We start from the raw sequence: 20232 nt of genomic DNA, 5'->3' as shown, positions 1-20232 counted from the left end.
CCTCTATGGATGCTTAGCAGCCAACTTACAACCCTGCTGAGTTTCAAGAACAAGTGGCAGTGTGCCCTGGTTCTAACACTGATGTGCTCTCCATCAAATTACTTATGTACACATTATCATGCTTCCCAGCCACTGGCAGTAGGGAAAAAATGGACATAAGGTGCCGAAATTCTTGGCTATGCTGCCTCTGTGATGATGTCCCTGCATTAAACCAGGAATGGGTTTGAGACTTGTCCCACGTATCTACCATTCTAAAGCTTGACCTCCTGAGGTCCCAACTCACATATGAAAAAAGTGAGTCTGTACATATCAAAAAGTGGGAAAACCTGAACAGAAGGTAAGCAATAGTATTTAAAAATGTCATGCCTCTATTTCAGTTGTGTAACTCACCGAGATCTGATTCATTCTTTTGAACAATGGTGCTCCTTTCAGTGGTTTTAATTCTAATCTTCCATTCACTTACATAAACCCAGCTATTTGTTACCACAGCATACTAGCTGAAGATATAAAATCACACGCAGTTAGCAGAAGTATCTTTTAGTGATGTGCTGACACTGTGTTAGAAGATCCTGTCTTTCAGAAGTACTGAAAAATACCATAGGAATTCATCAAACACAATTGATCAGCCTCTACCAGGAAGAAGGATCCCTGTCCCTGTTTTAACAAGCCAGTCAATGTAACAGACACTTTGGTACAGAGGGGCCTAGATAGATATACCTATCTAGGTACCTGTGAGGGTGCTGAGGCGCTGGCACAGGGTGCCCAGAGAAGTGGTGAATGCCGCATCCCTGGCAGTGTTCAAGGCCAGGTTGGACAGAGCCTTGGGTGACATGGTCTAGTGTGAGGTGTCCCTGCCCATGGCAGGGGGTTGGAACTGGATGACCTTAAGGTCCTTTCCAACCCAAACCAGTCTGGGATTCTGTAACTTTGATTCCTCTAACTTAAGACCCCTCAAGAGATTTTTCAGGTAGTGCAGAGAACGCACCCCTTTGACAAGTCCAGTCTTCCCAGACTGCCTCAGGCCAGGTGCACAACAATCCTTCCTTCAGAACCTACCCAAGATCTTCAGCGTATTCCAGTTAAAAGCACTTGAACCGTACTTAGATCACACGGTTTCAGTTTACTTCCAGTTTAGGGACAGGGATGGGATATTAAAATATCTTTCGTATTTATTCTCTAGTTCTACATTTTCATACTGTTAATGAGGTCATTGGAATTCAAACTGTTAAGGTCCCTTCCAGGCTAAATTATTCTATAACTTGTAATCATCTGGGGGTATCTAGATCTAAAGTATCAGCAGAATGCCATGTAATTAGTCTAATTTTTTCCAGGGGATGGCTCCTGCAATTCAGGGAGGTCTACCATCCAATACAGACCCAGGCCTGAAGAACATCTGAAGTCTCATCCCAGCTCAGAAAGCCTTTCTACAGTTTAAGTCGCTCACTGATATGCTTTATTTAAGCTATTAATCTAATAGGTATAATAAAATACCTAAGGACTTCTGAGGCGGCTTTGGAAGTAAATGTAACACTAATAAAATCTGTAGGAATAAAAATAGGCTTCAGAAATGCTGATATTATGTTGGCTAACCGTGATGTCAGCACTGAAACTGGCTATAAAAGCGTTTTACCATTCCTGAATATTCCAAAGTATTATCCATTTTCGACATGGGATTGTCTTCCTTCAGGTATCGGAAAAAAACAACCAACCAACCAAAACCCACCACAAAAGTGAGGCTTGAACCTGTGTTTGTACAAAATTTGAGTCATGTAGGAGCAAGGTCAGGCATAAATATTAAAATCAAGTACTTCTCGACAGACTGGGCTCCACCATTGATCTGTAATAGCCATTTTCAACACGGAGAAATGGATGAAACAAGTAAGCCCCTTTTTGGAAATCACAAAGAAGCAATAGAGACTCCAACTGAAACGGAGATTCACATCACCTCTCATAGAATAGTTAGGGTTGGAAAGGACCTTAAGATCATCCAGTTCCAACCCCCCTGCCATGGGCAGGGACACCTCACACTAGACCATGCCAACTCAAAAAACTCCCTCAGAATACAGGGTCTCCCTGTTACGCCTCTGATAGATAAGAGATGAGTCAGGATAGCAGAGGAGAAGCTGGGCTAAAAAAAGCACTGGAAAGCCAAAAACAAAGCAGGAAAATAAGTTTGGCTCAGCAGAAAAGAACTTGAAAGTATGAGCAATGAAACTGCCTGCTGTTTGACCACTGTGTTCAGAGGAACAGGACTTTGCACATTCTCTGTTAAAAAAGGCCCAACAAGCCAAGACTTAATCAGAAATACTCCTCAGTTCCGAAACAAACGCCCCTCTCTAAGATGCTTAAGTACAGCATGGGCCAACAAGAACAGCTTTTCATTAACGGTAAATCAGAAAGAAAGTAGGAAAAAAGCCAGTGACAATTTCATTTCAGAGCAATTGGAGCTTTATTCAGTTGGGAAGAGAGGAAGGAGAGAAAATAAACTGATGAGCTTTTTTTTTCCCTCCCAGCTACAACTGCCTCTTTTGTATAGGTAAAATCACTGAGGTCTGGAACAGGAAAAGGCACTAAAGAATTATTACTGGCATGGCAGTGAAACATGAAAAATTGATTCTTTAGGCAGCTTGTTCAGCCTTTAAGAAATCAAAGTGGAATATAGAAACAGCCAGGTATGAAGCTGTTTTATAAATCCCAAGCACAATTAATTTCAAAACAACCATCTCTTCACATTCATTGAATAAAAGCATCCGTGCTCACATGCAGTTATGTTTCTCTGTTGTAAGAAATGACAGTAAATGGAACATGCAATTGCTCCTTGCAGTGCTGCAATGTTTATTTTACTAACACTGTCACCTGCAGATGAAACCAGTACTTTATCACAAAGCCAATGGCAGTGGAACTTCTCGAGTGCCATTTCAAACTTACAAGGTAATTTAAGATTCCCAGAATAATCTCAAGATACTTAATGTACAAAACAGACGAGGTAGAACATTAAAATGACTGCTTGGTGGTCCCTTTTCATGCATGACAGCAGGGAAGTGCAGATCTTGCCTATATGAAATGTATTCCTCTGCAACACACTCCTCTACAAACCATGAGGGGCTTGAACCAAGCACCCGAACAGAAAGATGTTAACAGTGTACTGCCCTTCCCTCAGGACTGTCATCCTGAGCTCACCGCTATCCAGTCCTCTTGCACAGGAACAGCACTATGTGAGGTGCTATCTTTGTTGGAGGCTGCAAAACAGAATCACAGTATAGTTAGAGTTGGAAAGGACCTTAAGATCATCCAGTTCCAACCCCCTGCCATGGGCAGGGAAAGCCCACACTAGACCATGTCACCCAAAACTCAGTCCAACCTGGCCTTGAACATGTTACACAAACTTCCCTGGTTTGATCCAAAGCAATTCAAAAACCAAACCAAACCCCAAAAAAACCCAGAAAAAGCCACATGCTCTCCATTCTCAGTTTTAAACTGTTAAGCAAGAGAAGAAAATGTATCTACGAAATGCTGTTTTGACTAACAAAAACCAAACACGTCCGGGTTTAGGGGGACTTCTTTTGATGAACAGCCTCTCAAAACTGTCACCAATTCAAGTTGTTTCAGCTGAACCAAGCAGCAGGTTTTGGTGAAAAAGGCTGGGATGACAATCCTGAAAAACTTTGGTTTTCCCTTTGTATTTATGCTGGTTTTAGAAGACAAATGTTAAGCATAAAGGGATAGGTGAAAAGGGGAGAGAACACACTGCTGTCCCAAGGCTTTCCTTCAGCACAGCACTTTGCTAGCATAAACAGGCTATTCACTAAGTGCTCTTACAGGACTGCCATTGTAGGACTGTATTGCAGACTTGCACAGGTATTTCTCTCCAGAACATCAAGTGGAAGCACACATCTAAAAATCACTGAAGGATCAGGGTATCCCTGCATTTTGTGCAGCAATGTAGCAATGGATATCCTGTGAGCAGCATAAATTGATGGACAGAAACAATATGGAAGGTGAAGGAAGTAGATCTTTCCTGGCAGCTATTAACAGAAGAGCGCTTACAGAATGTGCATCTTTTCATATTCCTCAGTCCTGGCAAACAAATAAAGGAAGCTTTCAGTACTACGTTTGGCAGAGTCCACTGGAATCTGTAGTGTTTGGGGGTGTGAAGCATCAGTGCAGCTGCAACCGGGAGACACGTATCCCACATCCGAAATAACACAAGTAGAAGGGATTGCAATGCCCGCCTCTGCTAACGCTGCACTCCTTGAAACACTAATATTTAACAACAAAACCCCAACAAACCACAGGCAAAGCTCTGCATGCCTTTGAAGATGAAAGAGTGCTTCAAGTAATATCCTGCAGAGAAAACACTTGGTTTTCCCTCAGCTATTTGCCTATAAAGGAATGCTCGCCTATACAAGACTAACAAAGGAGTTATCTTTTCTTTGGCTTATTTGTCTTCCCCAAACTTCACCTCTACTTCCTATGCTCCTCTGAATATCTATCCTGGAACTGATCGGGATCTTAAACTTGGTGGCAAGTCTGTCCCTGTGCATGCAGCAATGACAGTCACATAGTGGTGATCAGAATGATGTGTTGCTTTCTCTAGGAAGGCAGGAAATTAACAGCCAAAGAAATCAGCACAAGAAGCTGTATATAAGACAGATCAGGCCCTTATTTCTGTATCATTAAAGATCTAAGGAAAGAACCCAAATGTCAACAACTTTACAAGTACATGCTTAATGCTCTGAACAGCCAGGAAAATGGGAGCAAGTCAGCCTAGGAAAGCATTCAGTGTACATTACATTACCACGATGTTGTGTTTTACTTTTGCAGGTCACCTTAAAGCTATGTAGTGTTGACGATTTCAAGCTCTTAAGGAGATTAGGGGTTCAAGTGCTGTGAAAAAACACATTTAGGCGACTACAATCACAATTCTCCATTTCAAAATGTGCACGAGATGATTATGAGTATGAGTTAGTGATTTTTAATTATTTTCTGCAAGTTTTACATATTCATAAGTCTGCTTGGAGTAGCAGCCACTGCATTCTGATGAGGAAGGCCATTATCTCACACTCTTAACACAGCTTCAGTACAGCACAAGGTTTCAGGGACAGGACATAAACCAATATTGCAGCAGGCTCAGGTTTCAAATGTCCGTAAGTATCACTGGGGGCTGATTCTATCACAGCTTCAATTCTAATCACACATGGGACCTTCTGCTACCCAGCTCTGATCCTGCCACTGCTTCACTTCTGCCCTCCCCAGAGCTGGCTGGCTTTAATCAGTGTCAATTCTTCATACCCAGACTGGCATGGGAATGGCTAAAGCCAAGGCCATGCTTCTGCTTATAGAATCACAGACTGGCTTGGGTTGGAAAGGACCTTAAGACCATCCAGTTCCAACCCTCTGCCATGGGCAGGGACACCTCACACTAACATATACATTAAACATGCTTAATTTAGATTTGGTAAGGCAGATAAAACATTATCATTACAAAACACTCCATTCACTATATAAGGTGCATTATACCCACATGTGTACACATGATAAAACATGTAGAGCATGTCATGTAGCTGGGAGGAAACGCATTTTTGGCAAACAGAAAACGCAGATGTAAACTATTTTAACAGATTGTGTAGTACAGGAGACCACTGTGTATGGAAGGGATAAATATAGATTGTCAGAGTGAGAGACCACTGTGTATGGAAGGCATAAATACAGATTGCCAGAGTGAGAGAAAGTCCACATTTTTCAAGTGATTCCTATGAACCCAGACATCTTCTAAAATATTAAACTTTAGACACACTTAACAGCTATTTCTGCCCTCACGCTGCATTAATTTATAATGTATAATTAATTATAATTTATAATGAGGCCCCTGAAGATAATGTAATTTTTTGGAACAAATATATTATTTTGCCTTGCATTTGACTCTGCTCCGTTCCTTGAGAATGCTCCCTTTTAAAATACACAGATTTTATTATCTGCTCTGCTTAACTATTTTTGCGTGGCACTATGTTCGCACATAAACTGTCAGGATAAGATTTATGAGTAGAATCTTGAAGTAAGCTTTCTATTTAAGTAGAGAAAATACACTGCTCATAGCAAAGAATACATGTATTACAAGATTGAACAACAAGAGAACTTCTATGAGTGTGTAATTTTCAATTTACACAGTAGAAAAGATAAATCTGAAAAGAAATGAAGGGTCCTTAGCAGTTGGTTATATGGTGATACGGTTATACGGTTATATGGTGATATGTCAGCCAGTGGGAGGCTTTGCTACTTTATGAGTGTCTGAAATGAGATTGTTGGGAAATTGCCTTCACTATTCTTTTCAGTCTCAAACCAAAGAAATGAAAAAGGCATATGAGAAACTGGTCACACTTCCATTTTCTCTCATTTTTAATATAATGAGACACTGTAAAGCCACACAGCAAAATGTCCTGAGGACACAAAGGTATGAGACCAATGGATTTCCTTTAAGATATGCAACACTTTAAAATTCACCCACTATAGGATTCAGCTGCTTTACATGGTTAGGTCTAAGCCTTAATCCTGATCTGTTAAAGTGAAAGCAGAGCTTTGCTTTATTCTTTTAATTCAAAATGAAAGCACTGGTTTCCAAACTGCTGCAGTAAGCAGCTCTGCAGCTAATACTGGGGTCTGTAGGGTGTTGAAGGCATTATCAACACAGTGATCTGAGGTCATTTAATTCATCAGCATCCCCTATGCCTCACCCTCCAGTGAGGAACTGATCCTCATTACCAGGGTTTTGTTTTGTCTCATTTTAAGTGGTCCCAGGGATAGGATTTAGCACTTTATCAGCTATTGCCCTGCAAAGGAACCAGGCACCTCTGATTTGGATTATAGTCAGCAACACTCCTAGGTGCCTCTGTTTCACTTCAGGGGATTAAAACTCACTTTCAAAGACAGCTCGAGAGGCGAGAGAGCACTCTTCCAAACATTCCTCATCCTGATGACTTGCATAGGAAAGCTGTGAAGGGCTGTATTTGTTTTAGGATGGAACCATGGAGGAAGTGAGCAACTGAAAGAAAGCTCACAATAAATGCAATGTACAGATTATTTGGAGGCAGTCCTCTCACTTTGCAAAAAAGAAACAGAACCAGGGAGCTCTGATAAGGAGCTGGAAGTAAGAATCTCCTTTTAAAAGGCAAACAACTGAATTCGGCCAGAGTCACTCAATGGATGGGGGAAGATGCCCATCCCTACCTATCCCACCCATTTTATCATGTGTACCAGCTCTTCAGCCTTCTACCAGCAGCCCAATCCCTTGGGTATGTGAGTGATAGCTCTTTTAACCACTGTTTATCAGACCATCCCTCCCTTGTGCAATCCACTTGCACCCCTAATTATTGTGACAACACTTGTCATTTGACAGCTCTTTCATCTTCAAAGCACTTCACAAACATCAATTAACCCAAATCTAGATTAATTAATCTGACAGTTAATTTGCTATAGATCCAGCAGTTACAATAAGGGAGAACAAACTTGTGCCGATTAAAGTCATCAGAATGAGTTCCTTTGACTCTAACAAAACTGGGATCAAGCTCATTTACTGAGCCTATTTCTCTCTCCTAAATCTCCACTTCAATCTGATATTTTCTTCCCCAGAATCTTCAACTGCTTTATCAAGAACAGAGTCAAGGAAAGAGGAGAGACAAAAAGGAATCTGTGAGCTGAGATTACGCACACCAGGAGTTAATCAGTTTTGTTTTAAGGGTGATCTTAAATCTTGCACCCCACCTGCACAGTGTTTATGAAGATTGATCGGATCAGTCCTTGACCTGCTCAGATAAATCAGGGTTCCAAACAAACTGCTGTGATTAATCAATTCAGGAGGCACTATAAGCCAATTGCTAAATTACAGATTAACCCAAACTAGCAAAACAGGGCAAATTCCCCACAATCACAGCAGACCTTGTGAAGTAGGCCACTTGAGTTTTTAATGATCAGTGTAGTGCCTGCAACCACAGGCATAGAGAGAACAAGGGAAATATGAAGGAAAAAAGAAGAGAAACATGTAAGAATCGTAGTATTCTAATTAAGAATTGTAGTATTCTGATTAATCATTTACTGGAAAAGTAGGTCCAATGGCATTTATGCAAGGAGGTCTGTCGTGGTTTAACCCCAGCCAGCAGCTAAGTATCATGCAGCCACTTATTCACTGCTCCAGTAGGATGGGAGGAGAATCGGAAAAGGATAAAACCCATAGGTTGAGATAAGAATGGTTTAATAATTGAAATAAAGTAACATATAGTAATAACAACAACAATGGTAATAACAGAGAGAAGACAGAGAGGAATAAAACTCACTAAGCACATGTGATGCCCAATGCAATTGCACACCACCGATATCCAGCCTGTACCCAAGCAGTGAAAAGTGACTCCCAGCCAACTCCCCCCAGCTTATATTCTGAGCATGATGCTCTGTGGTACGGAATATCCCTCTGGGAGTTCAGCTCAGCCATCCTGGCTATGTTCCCTCCTAAGTTCTTATGTCCGTCCTCACTGGTAGAGCATGGGAAAGCGAAAAGTCCTTGCTGTAGAGTAAGTACTACTTAGCAACAACTAAAACATCGGTGCGTTACCAGCATTGTTCTCACACTAAATCCAAAACACAGCACTTCACCAGCTACTAAGAAAATCCTAACTCTACCCCAGATGAAACCAAGCCAAGGTTTCAGAAACTGGCTTTCACAGTGTGCCATTCACTTTAATTTTATAATAACCCTCAAAACACTGTATCACCCTCTCAGAATACTGTTTTAAAACTCCGACTCTGGTTATGCACTTCTACAAATATTTCTATCCCCTTATTAAATATACACCACATCCCAATATTTAAGCCTATTTTGTGTGTGTGTGTGTGTGTGTGTCTTTTGACCACCAAAAAGGAGCTTTTAGTTATATAAACTCATCAGCTGCACAAGGACTTCTCTGGAAACTCACAACATGATAACATCCTTAAAATGACTACGAAATAAACTATTCCGATGATAAAGGAAGATCTGCAGCCTCCAAGAGTGAGGCAATTATTCTAAAGATCCCAGGAAAATGCCCTGACCTAATGAAAATGACTTCCGGAAAAAGTCATCTGAAGGCATCTTTTGATTCATATGAAAAACATGTAAAGGTTGAGTCCCCCTTTCTTCTTGTTGAAGACTTTCCACAAGAAGGACTCCATATGCAAACACCTCTTCAGCAACGTCAGGGTAAGCAAGCAGGGAATGACTGGCTCCACTGGCATTCATTTTGTGAGTAAATTGAAGGGGAGAACGTAAAACTGTGTAGCTAATCAGGTATGACTGAAATCACCCAATCAAGTAATAACCAGCAGGTCTAGCCCACGCTGTGATTCATTCTTGGTGCCTGTCTATTTCTACATGGAAATAAAAGCCCAAAGAAAACAGCAACAACAAAGAAGTCTTCTGTTATGGAACAGTGTGAAATCCTTTAGTTCATGCTTTTCTAATCATCATTTGACAGTGCTTGGATTGCCCTTTGTGCCACATGCTTTTTATAATCCTGCACAAATTACTGCTGTTGACCATAAACTGTATCTTTCCACATTAGTGCTTCTAGAGACAAGCACTCTATGACAGCGAAACTGTGCAAGAATAAAAGCACTAATAGGTTTGTCTGAATGCATTACTTATTGCTTGTCTCTTAAGCTTTACTTGGCCTTCTTCACTGGTTCTGCTCAGTTACTTTCACCACTGGCTTTCAGAGATACTAAGGGTTTATTGGAGGATTACAGTTTAGAAACTGTAGACTTGTAGTCACTTTTTAAAGGCCACTGAAAGCTTATTGATTTAGAGAAAACTGCAGTAATAACTCAGAGAGCATGAAAAAAAACTCACCGCTGTTTGCTTTTCCTTAACTCAGAACAGCCAACACACTTACAGACCTTTAAGAAACCTTTTTTTATCCCTAATGACCCATCATTTTGTATGAAAAATTCAACACTGAAGAAATCAGAAGGAAACAGAAGGTTACAACTATTTGAGGCAGAACCAACCCTCTATCCCCCAAAATGCCAAAACAGACCCCGGGGAAGAGATTATTCAATTAATAATAATTTTCTCATTTTAATTAATGAAATGGAAATAAACTGATTGCCTCTTTCCATCAAAATCTTTCTTGTAGGCTGTTGAGCTTCTTCTATTAATATTGTAAGCAAGGATCACATTATATATCAGTAAGAACGAAGCAGAACAGGCACTACATAGATTATCAATTCAATCAAAGTGCAGATCTCTCAATGTTATCCCTCATTGTTAACAATGATCTAGCACAAAAACGTAGAAAACTAATGGCCTGTGAAAGTTCACATTGGAAAGGCCAATGTATTACAAACGTCTTACTATGGAAATGAATTAACAATCACATGCTGAATGCATCTCACTACCACTAGCATGTTGTAGACATACTGGGGCCTACAAGTATCTGCAGATAGACCCCTCAGCAGAAAACCAAACATGTAACTTGTGTGCTAAGACACAGCTACTCCATCAGGTGGGAAGGACAGAGCCAGGGAAGTCAAATGGACATAAGGGAGACTGGGGAAGAATGGCAGACCCAGGTTTTCACCTCATTAGAAGTGCACAGGAAGAGGCAACCTTCTCATGGTTACCCAAAGGTAACAGTAATGTCCCGGGGCTTTGTGCTGCAAAGAGCCGTTCATGTATACAGAGGACTTATGATCTGATGTATGTAATAGCACAGCTGTGGGTCCAACTCATCACTGTACATGCATAAATGTCCCCAGGATCAGGATCACCACTGTAATCAGGTTTAGAAGGGGACAAAACAATAAATAAACTGACAACAATGATAGAAATTGATGCAGAAAAATACTTAATGGATATTCTTCTTAAGGACTTGCTATACAGATATGACACATGCTTGCCCTCTCCTTGCAGTGTACTACTTTACCTGCAGCAATGTCTTCCAGTTTTGGGTGGGTTTTTTTGTCTCTTTTCCTTATGAACCAAACTTCTTTCAGTGAGGTTCTCTGCACACCCTCAGCAGCAGATATTCTTTTACTTCATGCCGTGTGCACAGTGTGGCTTGTGCCTCTACAGCACCTGGTTGGGTGTTTATTTCCCAAGTATTACAATATCTAATACCAAAACAGAGAGAGGTATTTTTTCAGTGTAGACCAGAAAAAGAGGAAACCTAGAAAAATGTTCCTCTAGAAAAAGAGGAAGCCTGCAACTATTAGAATGGATGGAGAGGAGATAATCCCTGCCAGAAGATACTTACAATGCAAGCCTGTATTTCAGCCTTTCACAGCAACGTAACTCCCCTGCTGAAACCTAACTTGAATGCCAAAGTTTCACGATTTACAGGACATTCTTCTCGGAAGGATTATATTCCTTGCTCAGATTTGCCAGTAATGACCATTGTGGACTGAGCCTCTTTACATATTAGAAAAGCAACGCACTGCTTTTGGATCAAAGAGGTACTTTGTGCACTTCAACGCATACACGAATTGTCTGTACCGTCAGCATTAAATGAAGTTATGACGGGCACTGAAGTGTGACCAGACTTCTCAGATGGTTTCAATGTCTGGGAAGAAAAGCTCAGTAGGTTCATAAATCTAATCTATCTTCTTCATAATAAAACCTAGGGCAGCAATAATTGCAATAAAGTTTTACCAGGCATCCTGGGAGGAATAAAAAATAACTGCTCTCTGCACCACAGCTAAATGAAGCAAAATTAGTTGGGGGTTTTTTTTAAAGCCCATAAGGGATTCAAATCAACAGAACTTTGTAAAGGATGCTGGCAAAAGACTCCTGAGGCAGACTCTAATTATTGATTCCTTTGATTTTAGTGACCTTGCTTATCATATCTTTCTAAACAGACATTTTGAACAAGAAAGTTTCAAATGCTCAGACAGTGCAAAGGCTGCTTTGGGTGCAAGACTTACAAAGAACAAACTTCTGTAAGTTAAACTGAGTTGTTTTAGTGTCTTTTTGCCATGTTAATCCCCATTCTTCATAACACAATCAGACCACTAAGCTCAATACACATGTGATTGCAGTGGCAGAGATGAAAAACCAAGTCTTCAGAACCCCAAATAGCCTACAGAGGTGAGCCACAGGTAGGGACAGTTGCAATGTGTCAGCTGTTAAGAACTCTCCCTCTATTTGCAGAATGTCCACGAGCTGACACTTCCCTCCAAGCCTTTCTGGTGCCTTTTAAAGCCTTACCTTAGATTATGCCTTCCAGAGCATGTAAAAGAGAAACAGCAAGTACAGGTACAAAACTACCCAAGCCTCACGCAATTACTGTTCACAGTGATCAAGCAATCCTGGTGAGAAGCTGATGCTCAGCAAGGCAGCTGGAATACACTTAATCTCCCCCCACAAAATACAACACAGGGAATTCTTCAACACTCAGCAGTAACATATTGCTGTATACTTTATGAAGCGAAACAGAACAACGGAATTCAAATGTTCCAAAATATGGTAGGGTGAAGACTGGAATGCTCAGTCAATGCAAACGAAGTATAAACATTTACACAGTGCTAAACCCATCACACATACTTCACCTCTCTAATTCTTGTCATTTCCACTCTTCTGTCCTTGCTGCCATCAAATTCCTAACTTATAGTCCCTATAGAAAGCAAACAGGATAGTCATCTGACAAGTACTATACGCTATCTGTCAAACACAAGTGATTTTGCAGGCTGCTCTACCATAGCAGCCTTATCTTACACCCACCAAAAGGTATAAAGGGCCTGAATTTTAAAGAAGCTTCAAATGTTTTTCTTCTTTGACAGCCATAATTAATTTAAAACCATTTCTGCATTAATGAATGATCTGATGCAAATCTTACTACTTTTAGCTTTCCTGCAAAAGTCTGAACTGCAGCCTCAGGCAAATACTCACATACCGAAATCAAACACTTGCGCACACCAATAAAAACATGCATTCTCCAACAGAAAAGAGACAAAAAGGATCCTGCAGAATCAAGACTACTGTGAAAATTGTCAATAGGTTCGTAAGGTTCATCTTGCCCTGGTTCTCCTCTTCACCCATTCCTACACTAACTTTCCCCTCATCTTCTCTATAAGCAGTCCTGAAGGACTATTCTTGCTCCTATTCATTTCTCCCTCTTTAGCTTCTCTTTTGGCAGGATCATCTGCAAACAAATTTGACTACTGTCTCTCTGCCCATAGCTCAAAGACGCCCTTTATTTACAGACTCATCTTCTTCTGCCCAAGCTGAAATCTCAGCCTTTCTCATACCTTCCTGCCTTGATTTCAAGCAGATTAAAGCATGTTTCTCCCTCCAGAACCATATTTCTCTAGTGTGAACTTGTCACTTGCTCTGACATTCTAGGCTTCACATGCCGTTTGCACATCTCTTCCAAGGTTTTCTCACCTAAGTGATTTAAAGGCCACATACACACAATGTGGTGAAGGCTGTGCTGTGCTAATTCTGCTTTTCATTTGAGCAGCAGCAATCTGATCTGTCTCTTATCTCAGGCTTACATAGTCGCATTACTAAGGAATGTTACCCATTTCAATTTAAGCTACCTCAAGAAGCAGATCCTATGAGGGGTTCCACAACAAGTGACTGTCAGATATAAGCCAGACTAGGTGATCTGGGACCCTGTGCCAAGGAAGAAGCAGGGTGCAAGGGTGCATCTGCATCTGGTTGTATAAGGTACACTTTCAGACAGGCTGCATAACACAGACAATCTGTCACATTACATCTCTTCTTCAGCCTCTCAGCATCTCACATTTTGCCTATACCACGTTCTCCAGCATTGCTCTGTACAGTTCTGCTCCCTTTCACCTTCGCAGAATAACTATATTGCTTATACAACACAGAGTCATTTGCCTGCCTTCTGTTTTTCAGGCAATAAACTTACAGATATTTAATACACCCAGGATATTTATAAAATTGCAACCTCCCAGGATAACAAACTCATTATCCTGACACTTCACATTACTGTCATCCTACACATGCTACAATAAATAACTCCTCTACGTTTCTGCATTTGCATTAGAAACCCTCTTTAGCCAATACTGTTAATTTTGCTGGCAGTTTAAAATGGGGGCTGTACTTTTCCTACACCTCATTCCCTATTTCATCTGCTACAGCTCTGTTTCAATCCCACTGAACATGCCAAACACAACTGGTCTGACCATTTAATAACTAAGGGGTAAAAATGGTTTGGGTTGGAAAGGACCTTAAGATCATCCAGTTCCAACCCCCTGCCATGGGCAGGGACACCTCACACTAGACCACAGTGCCCAAGGCTCTGTCCAACCTGGCCTTGAACACTGCCAGGGATGGGGCAGCCACAGCTTCTCTGGGCACCCTGTGCCAGCGCCTCAGCACCCTCACAGGGAAGAACTTCTGCCTTAGATCTAACCTGAACTTCCCCTGTTTCAGTCTGAACCCATCACCCCTTGTCCTATTGCTACAGTCCCTGATGAAGAGTCCCTCTCCAGCATCCTGGTAGCCCCCTTCAGACACTGGAAGCTGCTCTGAGGTCTCCAGGCAGCTTCTCTTCTCCAGGCTGAACAGCCCCAATGTTCTCAGCCTGTCTCCATACGGGAGGTGCTCCAGCCCCTGATCATCCTCGTGGCCTCCTCTGGGCTTGCTCCAACAGCTCCATGTCCTTCTGATGTTGAGGACACCAGAGCTGCACACAGTGCTGCAAGTGGGGTCTCACAAGAGCAGAGTAGTAGATGGAAATACCTTTCAGGACTGCTTCCCCGCACCACCCGAGGTGCTGAGCTTCTTTCCAGTATCTCAGATGTACCTGTCACAACCACTCTGCTCTGGCCTCTTAAGTATCCTGTGCTCCACCTACTTCATCCTTCGACATCTCTCACTGTTTTCTAAAAGTTCCTCATCCTTTTGGTATTTCTTTTGCCTTTGGACTCATCTTGTTTGCCCAACAGTTCCGCAATGGGCATAAGCAATATATAAAAATAACCATCCATACTGGTCTCTTCCTGGTGCATCCTCAATACCATACAAACATACAGATTCAAACACTGCCAGTACCACTGTTATCCCATAACAGAACTGCTGATTATTGAAATGCAGCCAGCATGACCAGTACAAATCCAAGCATTCATAATACTCCTTTCGACCTTTTCCACCCTTTTCTGGCACGCATGTACACACCTGGCATTTTGTTTTCTTCTATCTGCATAGCACATCCTGCAGTATATGAGTGAAAAATGACAATGCTGCTTCTGCAGGGTTGCTCAGCTCCAATGATGAAAGAAGAAAGGTTTGCAGCAACAAGGGAAAAAACATTACTAGAAAATTTGGTAGGGTAAGAAAAAGGAAAAAAGACATATTTTGGGGTCCAATGTCCTTTACATCAGGTCCAAGAGACTAAACAGCCACTGAGAGCAGTGCCATTCCTTTAATACTTTAAATTTGGTATTAACCTCAATCCTGACTAGAAGATAGACCAACTGGATTCAGCCTTGATTTAACACCAATTAGCGATAAGAAGATGAAGCTTTCTACACCAAGCTCCAAGACCCCAACCACCAGTGTTCTGCTGACTGTGCCATGCGCTGACTGACTGTGCTATGTGTACAGTAACACTGTCATTGCTATGGCACATATCTTTTTGCAGCCACCCTGTTTTTCAAATATAACAACAGACTCTAATTGTGTTTCTTTACAGACAGTCTCCAGACATAAAAGTGAGGAAATAGTATTTAAAATGGTGGCAGGGCTTCCATTTCCCTTGAATTTATTTCCACCAGTTAAATGATGCTAGGTTCAAATCATTCAACTGATTGGCAAACCCAGCTCCATCGGTTTTTTTGAGGTTATTGTTAAGAAGTCTAGAGCATAATCTACTGATTACGGTAGATTCCCACTTCTCTGCATCCTTAATTTGATTGTGGCAATCATAAAGCAGCTGCGTGATCATCCTTCCCATCAAAGAAGAGGACAGAGCAGAGTAGCAATCTTCAAGTGAAAAAGGGAGACAAAGTTCTGCTTTCTGTGAGTAAACCAATTCAGAAAGTAGGAATGATTTCTGACCTTTAGCCTGCGGTCCTGGTCTCCGCTGCACAGAGAATTTACAGACACTTTAAAGGTCTTCCAAGCTGGATTTAAGTTATTCATCACAACCTGAGAGTGAAAAGAAAGGAAGGGAACCCTTAACATTTGTGCATCTCCAAACAGAATGCTAACAAGAGCATTTCCAATACAGTACTGTTTCCAATACTGTACAGTCATCAAAAAGAGAAGAAAGCAGAGCTCAGCTGGAGGTTTGCAGAAAAAACATGCATGGGATATGTGCCCTTGAGCTACCTGCAGTTTGCAACACTTCTCCTCAGGAAAGCCCTACAAAGGAGCATGGGTGGGAAATGGACCTGTACACACCCGTACAGAGATTGCCCCAGTACTGCTATGCTTCAGGGGGAGCATAATTCACAAGGGAAAGGTTGTAGAATACATCACTGAACTGCAAGCCATGGAAGAGATGCAGGATTGGTCAATGGGGATAAGCAGCATTGATTTACACACACATGGTCTGCCTTGCTCGTAAGGCTTCACGGGATCCCTAACAGACAGGCTCATAATCCGAAATACAGCTCCAGCCTGTACCCCTAAACGCTGCTTTGAAGACAGTGCCAGTCAATACCATGGAAGCAATAATGGCACTGGGACATAGGATACTAATGTAAAGCACCCAGATTTATAAATCTCGTAACACCAGCATCCTGGGATGAGGTAGAGAAAATGCAATACAGTATTAACAGCAAGAATATGATTCTCTCTGTATCATGATTTGGGCTAAGTATAATATGTAGAACTCCTGACCTTCAAACAGAGCATCTTCCCGTTTAATTACATTTGGATCTTTGGCTTCAGTACCATCTTCCCTTACTCTCATGGGCATAAGTCAAGACCTGATACCCCTTAGCCAAATAATTACACGACAGATAGAAGTGTTTTGAAATGTGGGTGCTTGTAATGCCTTTTGTGACATGAGGAGCATAAACTATTCGTTCTGACAGCCCACCTGCGCCCTTGGAATGTAAATCCAACCCTGTTCCTTACCTCAGTCCTGTGAACAAGTTGTTGGGTTGCATCATCATTCACCCGGAAGATCTCCAGGAAAGGATCGGATTTGCTGAAAAAGTCCTAGAATAAAATATAGGACAGGTTACTCCTGAGACTCGATTTTCCTTGAGCCTTTCAGGCACGCTGTGCTGGTGCTCCCCTGCCTGCTAATGAAAAAGGACAGCCAGCAAGGCTTTAGTGAGACCTCTGGGTGTGTCTCAGCAATATTTCATCCTTGTCTTTGTTCCCCCCGGATTTCCACGGCACTGCTGTTGTCCTCAGTTTAACTGCAGTCCTGGCAGGCAGAACTGGAAAATGTCATTTTACAGCCTTTTCCTTTCTTACACCCAGTCCAGGTTCCTGAGCTTCAGCTCCTTCATCCATCTAGCTTGTTTCTTTCTGTCTCCATACCTGTCTGGTCTTTTGACATCAGTTTTATCATGCAAGGCCCTCTGAAGCAAATTCTACAGCGGGTACTATTCACTCACCCTCTCAAAACAGAGGTTATTTGGCCACGATGTGCTGCTACCAACTAATACAAGTACTGTCAAGATGGACTAGAGGTTAGAGAAGCAAGTCCTCTTTAGGGTGTGATAACAGGGTCCATGTTAAGATGACAGAGCAGGGGAATACAGAAAATTACTTGGCATCTCTTAAGAACCAGCAAATCTCTTAACTATGCTCACTGCACTGCAGAATGCCGCCTTCTAATCATGCACCCAGCTAACAACCCTGAGCATTCTTACACAAACCTCAATAAGTTGCTTTCTGTTTAAGTCCGGCCAAAGCACCTTTTGTTTCAACAACATCGCATCTCTTGTGGCCATGCTGGCTGGGGGTGGGAGTGTAGCTGGATGTTAGTCCTCCACAGCTGGAGGGGGAAAGCCAGACAACTCAGATTTCTAACAGCACAATGCTGCAAAAGCAGGATTCAAATGGACTCAGCCTATTTTCTGTAGTTTCAACACCTTCCTTCACGTTCTTCTTCAAAGAACCACATGATTAACTTTATGCATATGAATATTGTTCTTCTCCATAGGCCATATCCAAAACCAGAGACCTCCACATCAGCCTGGGGAAGTGAGGAATTCTGCTCTTCTAGTATTTCTATACAAGCTTTAGTGTAAAAATGACTGTAATATGCGTAGTCCTACAATTTTCTCCTCACCAAATGCCCACCATACTTCTATTTGACTAGCTGAATAGACATTGGGATGGGAACAACTTTGGATAAGATGCTAGCAAAAGTCTGAGCACATCATTTTGGTCAAATTTGTCTGTAGGGCATTATTACAATTCCAGAACTGCAAAATAGCAAATAAATCAGGGCTTTGAAAAGGGCCCCATGAATTTGAATGTCTGGAGAAGGAAGTGAGTCCTACAGACCATGAAGCCTTGGGCAAGCTCAAGCAACCTGAAGTCTTTTCCATCCATAAAGATGACACCTTGTTTTCAGAGCGCTGTTCTATGAATGATCTGTTTCTTTTCATACTAGAGGAAAGGTAATGGTATGTTTAGAACTGCTGCAAAGCATGTGCATATGTATTTGTTAAATCTTAACATATGGAGAGCTCTAAACAAAAAAGCCGTGGGTTTGCCTATGTGTTTCAACTACATGGTTATAGGACATTCAATGTGAAAGTGTGCAGAACGAGCACAAACCCCAACAAATTCTGTAACTCCAGAGGTTGCCTTAAGGCCCTGGTGTAGATTTAGTATCTGCACTCTATTCAGCACTTATAACTGACCGTATATAGGAGGCTTTGGTGATCCAATTCTGCCAGATTACGACTGCATAGTGAAGAGAACAAGCAGAGAGTGAGGCTGCTGGTTTAATCTTAGTCATGCCATAAAGCTGGAGCGCACAGGGATAAAAAAGATTGAGCAGGCTCTTCTGACATCTAAGTACACTGATTAAAGCTGACTATAAGCCTAATGTCAACAGATTCTTCAAATCTAAGTTTGATAAGAAAAGTTATCTGAAAGAAAACACCTCAAAATGATATGTCCCAAGAATGCACTCTGGAGTGCAGAAAGATTCAGAAAGGAAACCAGGATTTTGTGTCTCATTCCCAGCTGAGTATCATGAAAGCTGAAACAGCATTTTTAGCACAAGGGGAGTCATTTTTAATATCTGGTTTTAGCTACCAAGCCAATACCACCTAAAATGAATTAATGCTGCATGGTATCGTATATCACCCCCCTTGAATGGAAAGCCAAAGCCTGATTCCTTTCAGAACCAAGGTACAAGCAAAACATCCTTCAATATGGAACACGCTTTGTAACAACTCCAAAATGATAAGCTGAAGAAACATTTTGCTTTGGTAGCTATTCATGTTTTCAAAGCTTTTTTATTGTTATGTTGAATCTATCAGCTTTGCATAATCTCGCAGGCATATCCTCTCGAAGAAGAATCACAGCAATAAAGGTTTAAGGCTTTGCTACTTTAATAGTGTTTAAATGATTAATGTAGTTGCTAGTGGTAGAACGCACTTTGTTCTTTCAGTCTGTGCAGCAGTTACACAGTAGTAACACAAGTACAACACTTAAACTTTAATATATATAAAAGAGCAGTATTAGCCTGTAGTTTGCAACCATTTGCTGGAGAATCTCTCCTTAGCAATGGTAACTGCCTCTTTCAGAACAGGAAAAGCAGTTTGCCTGCCCCAGTGCTCATTATTTATTATAGCTATCATCAAAACGTAGCTGCTTGTTATGGAAATTGTGACACAGCTATTAATGCAATAGAACCTTCCCAAAAGTTATTGTTTCCACTGTGAAGTGTTCTCAGTGGATCTCTTGAAACACAGACGTGCCAGCTGAGCTGACAGGGCTCCAATGAAAGGTGAAAATGTGGCTGTACCTTCCAAACAAGCACTGCAATAAAAAATACCTTTATCTCTGCAAAGTCACTTCACTAAAGGAAACTTTCATACCTGTGGCTTTCCTATGATTTGCCACCGAATGTTTCTGCCACCCTTGCAGGAAAAATGGAGTCGGCTTTGCTTGGTTTGTTGCTTCGCTAAACCTCTTGCAGCTGTATGTGGAGGGAGTGAAAACCACCCCAAAAATACAGCCAACAAACGTTCTGTCTGTGAAGTTATACTAACAAATCTTGTTAAATCTAACAAAAATGTGCTGTTCCCATCTTT

General features: G+C 41.5%; 1 protein-coding gene across 1 annotated transcript in view; it reads right to left on the bottom strand.

Annotated features, from left to right (window-relative positions):
• CPNE4 (copine 4) overlaps positions 1 to 20232 on the bottom strand; it is a gene marked incomplete at its 3' end in the record, with an annotated part of 181962 nt that overhangs the window by 67417 nt on the left and 94313 nt on the right. The window contains exons 6-7 of the mRNA XM_080611787.1: positions 17078 to 17161; positions 16052 to 16141 (exon numbers count right to left, since the gene is read on the bottom strand). Of these exons, the coding sequence (XP_080467913.1) occupies positions 16052 to 16141; positions 17078 to 17161 (174 nt within the window). The remainder of the gene's footprint in view (positions 1 to 16051; positions 16142 to 17077; positions 17162 to 20232) is intronic.

The sequence above is a fragment of the Psittacula echo genome (assembly GCF_963264785.1).
Source record: "Psittacula echo genome assembly, chromosome: 2".
Classification (NCBI taxonomy): Eukaryota; Metazoa; Chordata; class Aves; order Psittaciformes; family Psittacidae; genus Psittacula; species Psittacula echo.
This window is presented reverse-complemented; position numbering and strand designations above follow the sequence as displayed.